This window comes from Miniopterus schreibersii (assembly GCF_964146895.1).
Source record: "Miniopterus schreibersii genome assembly, chromosome: 13".
In the NCBI taxonomy this organism is placed as follows: Eukaryota; Metazoa; Chordata; class Mammalia; order Chiroptera; family Miniopteridae; genus Miniopterus; species Miniopterus schreibersii.
In genome coordinates, this window is record NC_138113.1 from 7,278,800 (window position 1) to 7,293,180 (window position 14,381).

At 39.5% G+C, this 14,381-nt stretch overlaps 1 protein-coding gene across 1 annotated transcript in view; it reads right to left on the bottom strand.

The window, feature by feature from the left end:
- The window catches only part of WDR35 (WD repeat domain 35), a 38,686-nt gene that overhangs the window by 358 nt on the left and 23,947 nt on the right, over positions 1-14,381 (bottom strand). Inside the window, exons 17-26 of the mRNA XM_081156106.1 lie at positions 12,256-12,336; positions 9,233-9,369; positions 8,501-8,704; positions 7,501-7,647; positions 6,514-6,646; positions 4,345-4,455; positions 3,287-3,451; positions 2,308-2,448; positions 1,523-1,679; positions 191-431 (exon numbers count right to left, since the gene is read on the bottom strand). Of these exons, the coding sequence (XP_081012232.1) occupies positions 191-431; positions 1,523-1,679; positions 2,308-2,448; positions 3,287-3,451; positions 4,345-4,455; positions 6,514-6,646; positions 7,501-7,647; positions 8,501-8,704; positions 9,233-9,369; positions 12,256-12,336 (1,517 nt within the window). The remainder of the gene's footprint in view (positions 1-190; positions 432-1,522; positions 1,680-2,307; positions 2,449-3,286; positions 3,452-4,344; positions 4,456-6,513; positions 6,647-7,500; positions 7,648-8,500; positions 8,705-9,232; positions 9,370-12,255; positions 12,337-14,381) is intronic.

Here is a 14,381-nt window from a genome sequence, read left to right on the forward strand (position 1 = left end):
GTAAACTTGAAATAAAACCTTACAATGAGAAAATAAAGCATTAATACACTTATAAGACTAAATAAAATAGGGTATAAGGTTAACTACTTCAAAATTTAGTGCTCTAATTATTATATCAAACTATTATGCATATAAAAATCCAACCTTCTAAGAAGGTAGAATGATATTTACTAATTACAGTTAGCCTTACCCTTCAAGAAGGCTGTCCAATTCCGATTTTCTGTTATCTTTCGGAGTATGTTTGGTGAAGATTTCTAGAGCAAGATCTTCATATTGCTGTTTCTGTTCAGAACTGAGGCTCTCCAAAGATTCAAGTTTAATAAAAGCTTTTGAACAAGTACCAAAAGCTCTACTGGCACAAGCACAGAGTGCTAACAGAGAGTAGATTTCAACAGCAGGGATAATGTCTTCATAGTCTCTCAGGTGAAGAGCTAGCAAAGAAAGAACAATTGGATTTTGCAAAGTAATCATGATCGTGCATGGGAAAGAATCTGTGTTAAGCTTTCTTAGTTTAACCTACGTAAACTTTAGCAAAGTTAAAACAATGGTGGGAGATCAGAGCACTAGCAGGAGGAAGTAGCCTACATGATCTCCAGGTTCTGTAACGCCAGCTAACAGCTCAGGTCCTGGAACTATAACCATCACCAAATGATGCACATGGCCATTTAGAAATACACACACGAACAAAAATATGTGGTGTCAAAACATCTTTTGTTCCATATAAGTACGTTAAAAATTTTTGCGGCATTCCAGAAAAAGGAAAACATTTTTTCTTTGTGTTTCTTTGAACAAATTTTTGCTTTGCTATTTGTCTTTTTAAATTTTTTTTTATCCTCACCTGAGGATATTTTTTCCATTGCTTTTCAGAGAGGGAAGGACAGAGGGAGGGGGAGAGAGGGGAAGAGAGAGACATCAATGTGAAAGAGACACATCGACTGGTTGCTTTCCAAAAGTGTCCTGACCAGGGCCAGGGATCGAGCCTGCAACCAAGGTGCGTGCCCTTGGCCAGAACTGAACCCAGGACCCTTCAGTCTTTGGGTCGACGCTCTAACTCCTGAGACAAACTAGCCAGGGCTAAAAATATTTTACAACATATTATTGTTTTTTAAAAAGTACATAAAAGAATGATCTACTATACTCCCAATATTGTAAAAAACAAATTTATTTACTTATATTTATTTTATGTAATATATATTATTACATATATATTATAAATATGTAAATATTTATACTATACACACACACAAAAGGACACAGACTGGCTATTAAGTGTTTAACTCTGAATGAACAGTGAATGCTATAAACGTTCTTTCTGCTTATCTCAAACTTCTTGCTTTTCTGTGAACTGTACATGTTGCTTTCTGCATATTAAAAAATAAAAAACTTCAAAAAGGGGAATGCACAAAATACATTATAGACAGCAAATCTCAAACATGTGAAAATAAGTCCACAGGGGAAAGGTGTTGCTGAAACTAATACGAAGGCAGACAGCCCCCATACGTTGGTCAGGTAAGAGGCCCACCTGTCTTCAGAGCACTGTCCACGTAGCCCGCGTAGAGCTGCCTCTGCGCCAGGAGGAAGAAGTGGTAGGCCTCGGCCCCTCGCCAAGCGTTGTCTGTGAACCGGCTGGACGCCGACAGAACCTCTTCCTCCAGCAGGCTGGCCAGAGCCGAAGTGGCCTGCGAGAAAGCAGACACGCTTCCTATGGGCACAACCGTGATGACGCTCCTTCCATGAAGGCAGCGTCTGAAACCGCTACATTACAACATCTAAATTAGCAGGTTTTACCATTACAAGCTGTCTCTGCGGACTTAATTTCTTCACCATAATTCATGTTTGGTCAAACTGGTATGATCACATTTTCCTCTGCCTTTTTTAAGGTATAATTGAAAATAAATGTAAGATATTTAAAGTGTACATTATGGTGATCTGTTATGTGTATACATTGTGAAAGGGTTGATCAAATTTTAAAACAGAATTGATTAAACTTTAGTAAGAGATTTGCATATTAGAATAATATATATAATCTAGTACAATTTTTAGAACTCACAGATTAGAAAAGATTTACTAAGTAGGGAGTTAAAGCAAAGACTATAGATTAGTCTTGCAGAAAAAACTGTTTTCAGTATTTCCAAGTAGAAATTTCTAAAATTTGAGTACTAATTCCCAATCAGTCATATCTTTTCCTCACATCATTTAAGGAGATAAATGCAAATAAGCAAATTAAATGGCCTGTCCAAGAAAAGAAGCTGGGGGGTTTTCCTTAAGCACTTCCAATGACTTAGTCCTCGCATCGTTCCACCCTACCTCCGAGCTCGTGCCTTTGACCTTTCCTCGCTGCGCGTTTTTCATTTGTTCGTGGTGCTGCTCTATAAGCAAGGCTGACAGGACATAGAGCTTCTTGACACGTAAAGGTTTAGCTCTTTTCTTTGCCTCTTCATCTGCAACCTTTAGACATTTAAAGAATTGAGGGAAGGTATTGCTTAATCTGTATTTGTACAGATATAATCATCTCTAAATTTAATTCTCTAAAAAAAGGAGGAAAGTCAGTAGGATGGAATATAAATATCTCTCATTTATAATAAATATTTAAAAACCCACTTTCTTTTCCTTAGTGCCAAGAAGTACTTAGTTCATTCTTAGTATTTAGGCCCTGGAGTTAGAACTTACAATATTCTTAGAAAATAACAGATGCTGTTAAATAAGTCAGAATGAAGAAAGCTTTCATGAAATGGATTTTAAAATAATGTTCCAAGTACACGGAGAGAAAATGGCTTTAACATGGCACATCCTTCAGAATTATTTATTTAAAACATTCTGAGGGAAATTTTTCATTTTTCTTAAAGCGAATGGGAACAGAATAGAATGTAAACTTTGCATCTATTAGTACTGTCCTAGTCGGCTTCCGGCCAAATGTGCATTATGAAAAGTGTAGTGTCGTTAAAATTTGTACATTTAAAGGGACTCGAGATTCTATTATCAACAGGATTCAATTCCCAGTTAAGAGAATTTACACTTTATGGTCCCTAGAAGTTATATAATTCTTTAACATCAGTATTAAGTAAACACATAATTGTTTAGATATCAATAAGGTGCTAATGTTAATAAATAGCCTTGTTAGTAAAGGAAATAATACTAAGATAACACATAGGTAATTACAGTAGTAATAAAACCAAAGGTATTTTGCTATAACAAATATTTGTTTCCAAGCAAAATGCAAAATGTGCTCTTTAAGAAAACACTGGCAACTAGAACAGACTGGATAGTCACCAACAATATTACATACCTTAAACATCAGTTTAGCAGCATCATAGAAGTAATTGGCTTTCCGGTAGAGTTCTATGGCATCAAGAGTTTTATTCTTTTCCAGCAAGTGAGCTGCATACCTCGCTAGCAGGGATCCAATTTCTTTCATACTATGATTTTTAGCCAATTCGACAGCTTTGTTCCACTGGGGGGGGAAATATACCATTCAGTTACCCACCCATTTACAGTCACGTTGTCACAGAATTCCCACAATAAAGCTTTAAGTTTATAATTACACTATATTAAAATTGAAACTGGTATATGTTTTTAAAAATCATTTAAATTCAAAGTAATTATAAGTTTACAAGTTAAACATGCATCACGAAATGATTAAACGATCTAAGACTGTGCTTGAGAAGTACATCTGAAAAGAAAAGCAGCAAAGTTTGTAATCAATCTTATTAATTCTAATTCTCACAAACTTTGAGAAAAAGATATGTTTATAGTAAAACAAAATATGCAATTTCAGTTAAGAAAATGTTCTATGAGACTTAACATTTAAAAGTTATTTTTATAAAGCAAATAAAGCTTTATAAAATACTTTAAGAAAATACTTAAAAGAATGCAGTGAGAGTCATCAATTTCAACAATTCTGTACTTCAGTTTTTAGTTCCAGTTCTTAAAAATATCAAGTACACATTCTTTAAAGGGAAAAGAATATAGATTTGTCAAAATAAATATTAATACAGTAACTCAATTCTTCCCTCTTGCAATGATCATTACCTGGTCCTACTTTAGAAATAAAACCCAATCCCAATAAAATGCAGAAAATTTTGAAGCTACTTCCAGACAAAACCTTGCCAGACTAGAAGCACAGGGTTAGTTCCTGATCCCATACTGAGTCAGTCAGGACTGGGTCACCCCCAACAGTCACACCTCAAGAGGTGAGGGAATGCCAACATTTTCTCGGTCCTCAACTAAGCAAGAGACTACCCTACCCTGTCTCCTTTCACAAAATTCATCTCAAGCTCTCCAACCGCTATGCTGGGAACAGTTTTTAAAAGAGGACCATGGTGACTTGAATTTTCAGCTCCTTACTTGGTTGAGATGTACACAGGTGTCTACCGCTTCCTTTGGTTGATTACATTTCAAAAATGCGGTCACTGCTTGTTCACACATTCCAACTCGCACAAACATCTGTGCTATTTCCTGTAAGGACAAAACAATATTATTAGACTTCACAGACCAAGGGAATCACTTAATTTTGATTTACAAAACTCCATGGGGACACGTGAGTATTAAATGTACTGGTGGTTACAGTAATTTTGCATTTAAAAAGACATAGGGACAGAGGCCACAAACCAGAGCGGATGCTCAGGCATCACCTTCTATAAACCTGGTGCTTCACTGGTTCCTGCAGGGGATCTGATTTTTAACCAGGATCTGGAGATACTGCCTCTTATTTCTCAGTTTAGAAGCTAGTTTACAGAAACATCAAGCTCTAAAACAAACCCCACACTAGTGGGTAAGAAAACCTCTAAGGCTTAGATGGTATAATCAAAGGTCATTGTTAATTTGAGGGCTATGGGAAATCTCATTCACAGAGCTCCCCAATACCCCTATAAAGAATGCCCCGGACAAGCTAGCCATTCATCAGGGCAGGATGCTGGACCCAGAACAGAGCTCCCTCAGAGGGCAGTGCAGGAGAGGGAACCACCACAAAAACCCATCATACCCACTGGGCTGACTTCCCATTTCCAGAATATCATTTCCTTTTCTTTCTGAGTATCTAATTGGCCAGAATTTTGCTCTCCCCATCCCTACTTTTAAAATATTTTGGGAAATATCGTAAAAGTACATTTTATGTCCAACTATCTTTTTCAAAGTAATGCTCATAGTTTTCTGATAATAAACTAATACATTTATGATTTTTAAAAATTTAAAAACACAAAAATGTAGTTACTCATAATCTTATTACCCATAGGAGACCTCTCTCAATGGTCTGATGTCATTTCTTAACATCTCTGTCCTCTGAATACATATGTATGTGTGAAGTGGTCCACGTATTGTTATACTATACAGGATGGGGCAAAGGTAGGTTTACAGTTGTGAGTATGTGAAGCACAGAGTTTCTTCTTGTCTTATTATTTAGTAATTGTACTATTTTCCATATGAACAACTGTAAACCTACTTTTGCCTAAGCCTGTATATGGCTTTGTATCATGCATTTCCCACTAAATATTATGTACATTTTACCATATTATTAAAAACTGCTTCAAAACTTGATTTAAAATGTGCAATACTATTTACAATTTTTAATTAGTTTAATTATTTATTGTTATAGCTATACCTACTTAGTATTTACTCAGTAATTTACCATTCTGGAGACTCTATAGCAGCACTTCCTTCCTGCATCATCACACAGGCTAACAGACAACATTCATGTGGGCTGCACTGGCCCTACACCCAGGACTAGAAGTCATTTCAATTTCTTTCCCACCCCAGAAAACACACAGGGTTGAGAACAAGGGTGTGTGAAATGCCAGTATTACAGGGATAACTGCTCTAATTCACAATAGAGAAAACTGAATTATCAGAATTCTATACTCACCTATTCGTTAACAAAGTTTTTGTGGGAGAACTCATAACTGATACATTCCAGGCCCTGCAGTGGAGAGCTGCTAACTCTATAGGTGTTACACAGCTCAGTGATTTACATTTTAGATAAAGCAAAAAATACAAACTCATTAACATCATCACCAAGTAAAGATACTTAAAAAGAACAAAGTTCCATAGAACTCTGCTTTTAGTTTCTCTTTAATACTTTATTGTTAATATGAACTATATAAAAGTCAAGTTATCTTTTAAAACTTTTCTTATAGCAAATTTCACACACACACACATACACACACACACTAATCGCCAGACCCAGCTAGATTATTTGGAAGCAAATCTCTGACAATCATTTCATCTGTAAATATGTCCTGTGTTCAGCTAACCTTTAAAAGCGATTTTATAAAACTGACAAGACTACGCAAAACTGTGATCATGATAAAGTAGCAGGAATATGGTTAATTTTCCCTCCATTTTCAAGTATTCTGTAATATTATTGATACAGTGGTTTAACAATTAAAAGCATTATTCCACATCTAAGAAACTGTAAGATTATATAGATTAATTTAAAAATTTACTTGTTACAGAGGATATTTTCTGACTATAACATAAAAACCTTATAAAACGTCAAAAACTAAAATTTCCAATACCTACTGGAAGTAACTTGTGGTTTTCTGGAAGTGAACTGGCGAGACTCTCCAATCCCTCATAATCTTCTAACATGTAATAACATTCGGCTAAGCGTTCCTGGTTTTGGCCTTGTATATAATACTGTACAGCACTCAACCTATAGGAGAAAAAAGTTTAAAATTTTTAAAGTTAATGTGAGTCTCCTGATAAACAGCACTTTCGCCGAAAATGTTCCTTCATTAGAATTACTAGTATTACTCTAGTCACCATCTTCAGTTACAAAATGTCTTTGAAGCATATAAACTGCGGGGTGGGGAATCTAAAACGGTTAAGTATATTTTAGTTACAGCATTCTTTGAATAGTCTTCATATTGTTTTAATCTGATACCCGGTGGTACTTCCAAACATGAACATAAATAAAAAGGCATATTGCCCAGCCAGGCGTGGCTCAGCGGTTGAGCATCAACCTGGGATCCAGAAGATTAGGGTTCAATTCCTGGTCAGGGCACATGCCTGGGTTGCAGGCTACAGCCGATCAATGACTCTCTCATCATTGATGCTTCTTTCTCTCTCTCCCCTTCTCCCTTCCTCTCTCTGAAATCAATAAAGATTTTTTTTTTTTTTAAAGGCATATTGATCAAAATGAAAACTTAAGCATAAAAGCCAATGATTTCTGAAAATAATCTACAATAACAAAATAAGCCAACATAAAATCCTGCTTTTACTCTTTTGGAAATAAATCATAGAATGGCTTAGAATTGCATACTGTGGGCTCAAATAGGAAAAAGCTGCTGGAGCTAAGCACAAGTTTTGTGGAAACTCCAGAGTTGTACAGGGCTTATCTAACCACTTTGAGCATCTCGTGCTTTCCAACGTGAACCTAGAGCTACTAAAAGTTTAGGATCCAGGAGGATGGTCTTCATTTCCTGAGCACTGTTTCATAGGTAGGAATGCAGGCAGCTGCATCTCACATGCGGTGACTGGATGAGGGCGTCCGGACAGGTTCCTTACCACTTCTGTCGGTCAGCAAAGTAGTCTCCGATGGCATTGTGGGCTTGTTCAAGGAGACTGTCGTCTGCATCACCAGACCCAGTTTTCAGGAGTTGGAGTACTCTAAACCAATCTCCCAATTTCAGCCGAAGGCCAATAGCAAGATCCCTGCAAACAAATCGTTCATTCATTCATTCATTCATACATTTGACAATACTTATCAAATGCCTACTATGTGCCAGCTCCAATTCTAGGGTACTGAGAATACACAGTAATGAAGGGACAGACAAGGTAACTCTCCGAACATTTTAGAAACTTAACCTGACCAGGTAAGAAGCAGTAGGGAGAACCTGGAACAGGGAAAAGGAAACAATTTCCTGCCTCTTATTTTCCTGGCGTTCCAATTTCCTCAGCAAAACAATGACTTAATAATCATTTCTTTTCATCAATTTCTTAGACATGATCAGGCTTATTTAAAAACCAAACATATAAAAACATGTGTGGCTGTATCTTTATTTTCAGAGTTTAAGTTGTATCAAGGACCTCCTGGAAGTACAAATAATATTAGTAAAAATTAGACATCATGGTTACAACTGAAATGAAGTTCATACATTATTTTATAGAAATCTAAAATGAAATATAAAGAACAAAAGTCAACCCCTAAATAAGTTTGATTTTTATTTCATGGTCCTTGACAACAGTAAGTCAAATAATGGCCTAAACCCAAAAAATGAACTGTAATAAGTGATAAAAGCCCCCAGTCTGTACGCACATGATTATCTTTCCTACCAAGTGAAAAAAGTCTCCCACGGCCAGCTAGTCATATGTGTAAAAATTGGGAAGAAAACTGCCCCCAAATCACAAACCATAAGTTAACGAGGCACATGTGGAATATCTAGGTTGTAATCCGCACTGAAACTCTTTTCTAGACGAAATGGTCTAAGGCAGTTGGCCTCTCCGACGTTCCTCGTTCATAGGGTAGGAACTCCGGCAGCCCCGGGGCGCCGCCTTCAGCACTGACCTTCTGTCCTTATCGAGGTACATCCGCTCGGCCTCCTCGAACCTGCCGAAGTAGGCCGCCACCTCCGCCTGCTTCATGGTCTCGCTCTGCAGGTTGCCCAGACGCTTCACAAACTTGATGCCCTGGTAGTCCTTGCAGCGCACGAACGCCTGCTCTGCGGTCTGCAGGTCCAGTTTCTGTAGCGCGGCTTCAGCCAGCAGGCGCCTGCATACAAAAGAATCAGAAGCCGTGCCGTGTGGCTCAGTGGTCGAGCATCGACCTGGGATCCAGGAGACTGAGGTTCAATTCCCGGTCAGGGCACATGCCCGGGTTGCAGGCTTGATCCCCAGTGGGGGGAGGACAGGAGGCAGCTGATCAATGACTCTCATCATTGATGGTTCTCTCTCTCCCCCTCCCTTCCTCTCTCTGAAATTAATAAAGATACATTAAAAAAAACAAAAACCAGAAAATATTGCAAATTACCAATAAACAAGCCTTGAAGCAGAATTCAATTATTATAACTATGGTTTCCAGTGAAACATGGTAGGAAGTGATTATTCTCACATTTTCTACATGTTTCGGTTAGTATTATGCTTATTTTGAGTTCCGAATCTACAATGAATTTCTCGATCTTAGAAGGAAGAGCGAGAGCAGGGGTCCATCCCTGTGGAGGTGGCAAGAGAGGGGGACCATGGGGCTGAGGCTTTGCAGCATCCACCAGCCCCTCGGGGAGGGGTTTTTACCTTCACATACCAGAGTCGGGGGTGAGGATTGTTCTCTATGAACTGAGATGCGTCTTCAATTCCAACCTTCTCAATCAATGCTCGACTGTCTCGCAGGGACCGAATCTCAAAGTTAATTATGTAATCCTTGTTGGGGTGTTCTGGATTCTAAAGTAAAGATGGAAAGAAAGGAACTCAAATAGTTGCCTTTGGAATATGTTTCTTTTTTACAGTTTAACAAAAAAACTGCATCATATTTTAAGCAAAACTTGGCAGCAAAGAAAGTCCCCTGGGTGGGTCTCTTTAGTTATCTAGAAAACAGCCCTCTGAGGCTCTCACGCTGCCTGTGGGGAAGCGGGGACTGTGGTAAAGGGGTCCCTTTGTAGAAGGGAAACTCAGGCAGCCTGGTTTCCCTCAGCCAAACAGTTTATTCCCCAGGTGCTGCTCTCTTCTTACCCAAAGTGCTGGGCCTCCCGAAAACAGCAAACGTGGGTGCAGGGCCTCTGCCCCTCCCTCCTTACCCTCCCTCCTGGCCTCAAAGATGGAATGGTTGCTCCACGTGCTGCTGAGCAGCAGACAAACAAAAGAAAAAGAGCTAGTGTTCATAACCACTTCTGTTTTGTAATTAGGTGGCTGACAAAAAAAAAACAAAAAACTGAAGGGCTGTCTTTCAGGAAAGAGCTAATGGCCAAAGAAAGGAAACAAGCCATTATAATGAACTCAGCAATACTCTACATATTCCAAGTAATGAAAAGTGAAGCGCAGGAGAAAACTAGAACCCGCAGCTGTAAACAGCAATGGCTCCTGGAGACCCGAGTGCTCTGAAAAGGTGAACTAAGCCACATGGACCCCCTGCTCACCCTGCCACTAAACCACCGCATCCAGAAACTGAGGAGTTCTTAGGGGACTTCCAGGAACAAAGGACGACGTGTGGAAAGAGCACGAGGTCGGATTCAAACAGACCTAGGATCAAATCCTAGTTCCACTGCTTCCTGCTTATGCAACAACTTTCTCCAACCTGCCTACCCTCCTACAGACGTGAGGCAGAAGCGGAAGGGGAAGGACGAGAGGTGAGGCTTATAAGCTGCCAGCAGTCAACCATCAAAACTGAAGTCAGAGGCGTTACTGCAACCTGGGTTATATTATCTCCAAACATGCGCCTGGCTCTTCTCCATGTGGCCAGCACTTCCGCAGAAAGCGGAGAGAAAGCCCTGTCCCTGTTGAAGGTGTTAGGCTTGTAAAGGCACTGAACTTCTTCCACCTGCAGTTACTGTCCTACTGAAATGGAATGCATAACATCAGAGAATATATAATTTCCCTTTTCTTCTCTGAAGGATGAAGAGATGAGGCCTTTTGCTTGTCCTCTTTCCCGAAAGATTTAAGTGTAAGACTAGACAACTACCCTCTAACTACCAAAAAATGTCAAGCCATCTCCTCTCCCGCTCTCTCAAACCACGTTCAGACCAGCTTGGGGAGCCTGCCCTTTTTCCCCCAAAAGCCTCATTATGTCAGTAATAACCTTTCTACACCTTCTTGGTGTCTGTGGGGTCATCACCCTTGACATCCAAACTGAACTTTGGATGGGGACCCATCCTGCTGCTGCAGGGTGGTCATGACACAGGGGAAAAAACTAAAAAACTAGTTCATAATAAAACGGCTATAACTTACATATCAAACCAAAATCTGAAAACTCCAACTAACTTCTAGAAATTTAAAATCTACTATCCTAATTCCAAAAATATATGAAGTATATATAAAAAGTAAGTGCTTTGGATGAAACGAGGCTAAAACTATACTCAGCATAGTCTTAGAGGAAAAAGAATTCTCAACGTATGGTTAATGAAGGCCAAAGTAGGGTTTCAAAAAGATATCTGGAAGCAGAAAAAGATTTTTAAAAACCTGGGGAAAAATGAAAAGAGAGTAAACTTTCAAAGAAAAAGTCACTCAAGTATCCTAGAGCTAGACTGAAGTAAATTGTCAAATGTTTCCTCAGCACCTCTTGGTTAGTAAGATAAAAGCAATGACAACTAGCTAACATTTCTGAGCTCCTGGTCCGCGCACTGTGCTAAGTGCTTTCCACACACTATAATAACCCTATCAGACAGGGGTTATCATTGTCCACATTTCATAGAGGTAAGAAACAGGCTTGTGCACAGGACAGTGTGCACAAAGAGGAGAAGGAAGCTGTCTAAAGGTGTACAGGTGACAGAGCAGGGCTGGGACCCAGATATTCTGACTCCTCAATCTACACTTTTAACCGGGACTCCACACTGCTTGGTGCAAAACTGAACCCCAGTCAAGCCAGTGACAGAAACAGAATTTTTTTTTAATTTTACTTATTTTTATTTTTTTTAATATATCTTTACTGATTTCAGAGAGAGGAAGGGAGACGGAGAGAGAGAGAAACATCAATGATGAGAGAGTCATTGATCGGCTGCCTCCTACATGCCCCCGACTGGGGACAGAGCCCACAACCCAGGCACATGCCCTGACCAGGAATCGAATTGCGAGCTCCTGGATCCTAGGTCAATGCTCAACTACTGAGGCATGCAGGCTGGGCTAGAATTGTTTTTTTAAGAATTACCTTGCCCAGCCGGGCGTGGCTCAGCAATTGAGCATTGACCTAGGATCCAGGAGATCGGGGTTCGATTCCTGGTCAGGGCACATGCCCGGGATGCGGGCTAGGCAGCCAATCAATGACTCTCTCATCATTGATGTTTCTCTCTCTCTCTCTCTCCCCCTTCTTTCCTCTCTCTGAAATCAATAAAGATATACTTTAAAAAAAATTTTAAAAAAAAGAATTACCTTGCCCTGGCAGGTGTGGCTCAGTTGGTTGGAGTGTCTTTCCCTAGATCAAAAGGTTGCAGGTCCAATTCCTGGTCAGAGCACATGCCTGGGTTGCAGGTTCGATCCCCAGTTGGGGCGCATTCCTACATGAGGCAACCAATCGATGTGTCTCTTGCACATCGATGTTTCTCTCTCCCCCTCTCTCTAAGTAATCAATAAAACATGCCCTCCAGTGAGGATTAAAACTAAAAAAATAAAAATAATTACCTTTAATATCTCGTCCAATAAAACAGATTTAATTTCTAAATCCTCAAAGTTACAAATATATCCAGAAGTTTGAATGGGTTCCTTTAAAGACAAAATCAAATGTTATGCTTAATTATATAAAATTTTCCTTCCTCAACATATCATGATTTTAAATTTTATTATCAAATTTTTCAAACCAATAGAAAAGTAGAGAGGATATCATTAACACCCATATACCCATTGGCTAAATAATTATTAACATTTTACTAAATAAGCTTCAGTCAATTTTTTGCCTGAAGTATTTTAAAGTAAATAAAGTAAATTTATACACATCATGACATTCACCCCTAAGTATTTCAGTACATGTCTGTAAAAGATAAAGATGTTCTCTTGTGTGGCCGCATTAGTACTTCCACACCTTACATAACCAATATTAATTCCCTAACAGCATCCAACATCAGTCCAAATTTTCTCAACCCAAAAATGCCTTATAAGGCTTGATCATTCTTATGCATGCAATTTGACATTAAATTTAATTCTTAATAAAATTGACAAACACTATATTTGTATAATTTAGAATTCCTGCTAACACTTGGATGAAACAGTATTCGGCATTAACCATCACACAGCAGTGTGCTTCTGTCCTGAACAACAATGTGGGGGCTCCATCCCGAAAGCTCCAGCGAGTTCCGTGCTGACGAGCGTGTCCCGACACCGTCAGTCCACAGGCAGCAGGGGAACCAACAGCGAGAAAGGGCCCCAGGGCACCGCCCGCCGGCGCCCTCACCCATGGGAACGCTACACGCCGTCCATGAAGACACCCAGTCGGGATAAGGCTATAAAAGCCCATCTGGCTGTAAATCTCACAGAAACTGAAGCACCTGCCGAGCCAGGCAGCAGGCTCAAATTTTAAAAGGCTGTTCTGTTCAAACTACTTTAGAAATGCCTTCCGCAGGCACAGACTTCACTGGGCGCTACACGCCCCACGTGCGCTAGACACACTCTGAACAGGCAGGCACCGCACCCTCGCTTCTCCAGGCACGTGGCTTCTGAATTAGGATGAGCAGTAGTTAGCAGTAATTTCCAAGGATGGACACAAGGACCCTAACATTCAAAAAGTATTCTGCCTCCGTCTTCAAGGGGACCCTGTGGTTACCTGTCTAATCCCCACACTTGTTTTGTGGCAAGGGCCGAATTTCCCTTGGACCCTTGGAAGAAGCCAGCCACACTTATAGATCAAGTGAGTGCCTTTCCTTCGACCCATTATTTTAGGGTCCAAAAATTACACAGATCCTGAAGGCTCCAAACAGTGCTAACAAAACCTTTAAGCAATTTATTTCAGGTCATTTACCAACCCAAAGACCCTGTAGGGATCAAAGGAGGAAGTGTAAAAATAATTTAGGGTATTAAAGAGACAAATAGTTCACCACTAAATAAATTACTACAGAAGACCGTCAGCAGCTCAGGAGCCCAAGCATGCAATTTCTTCCCCAAGCAGAAAACTATAGGTCCAAACCAACATCAATTAATGACATAAAGCATTTATTAACCCATCTATTATTATTTACATTAGTGGGGTACAGAAAATTCCAAATTGAAACTCCATTAATCATTTCAAAGATTGATCTTAATGATGGCTACCACTTAAATTATTTTGAATTTCCTAAACACAACAGTTAACAGTTGATCCAGAGCAGACTGAAAGGAGAATTCAGCGCCTAAATATTAGCTGATGTGAGCCACAAGTAGGAAAGCAAAATATAACTTTAAAATTAGTGGAAAGGGGCTTCCTGGCACCCCCGCAAGAGTAGATCAGTCACAGTCTACATTTGCACATTCATAAGGTTATCAGACTAAGCAGGTGGATTAGTGGGTGACAGCGCCTGCGTAATGAGGAGGGGAGCACACAACAAGGCAGCAGCGCAGGCAGAAAAAAATGGAAGGGCGAGGCCATTTCAAAACACGCTTTTTGGGTTAGGTTGTTTTAAGCATTTATGGTAAATAAGTACTGATTTTTTTATTTTTTTATACTTCCACAGGAAAAAATAAAGACAATAGTTAATTATCACAGTTTCGCCTTTTAAGAAAACAGATAAAACGCTTAGGAAGTGCCTTTCAGAGGAAGTGGAGAATATTTAAAGGCCAAG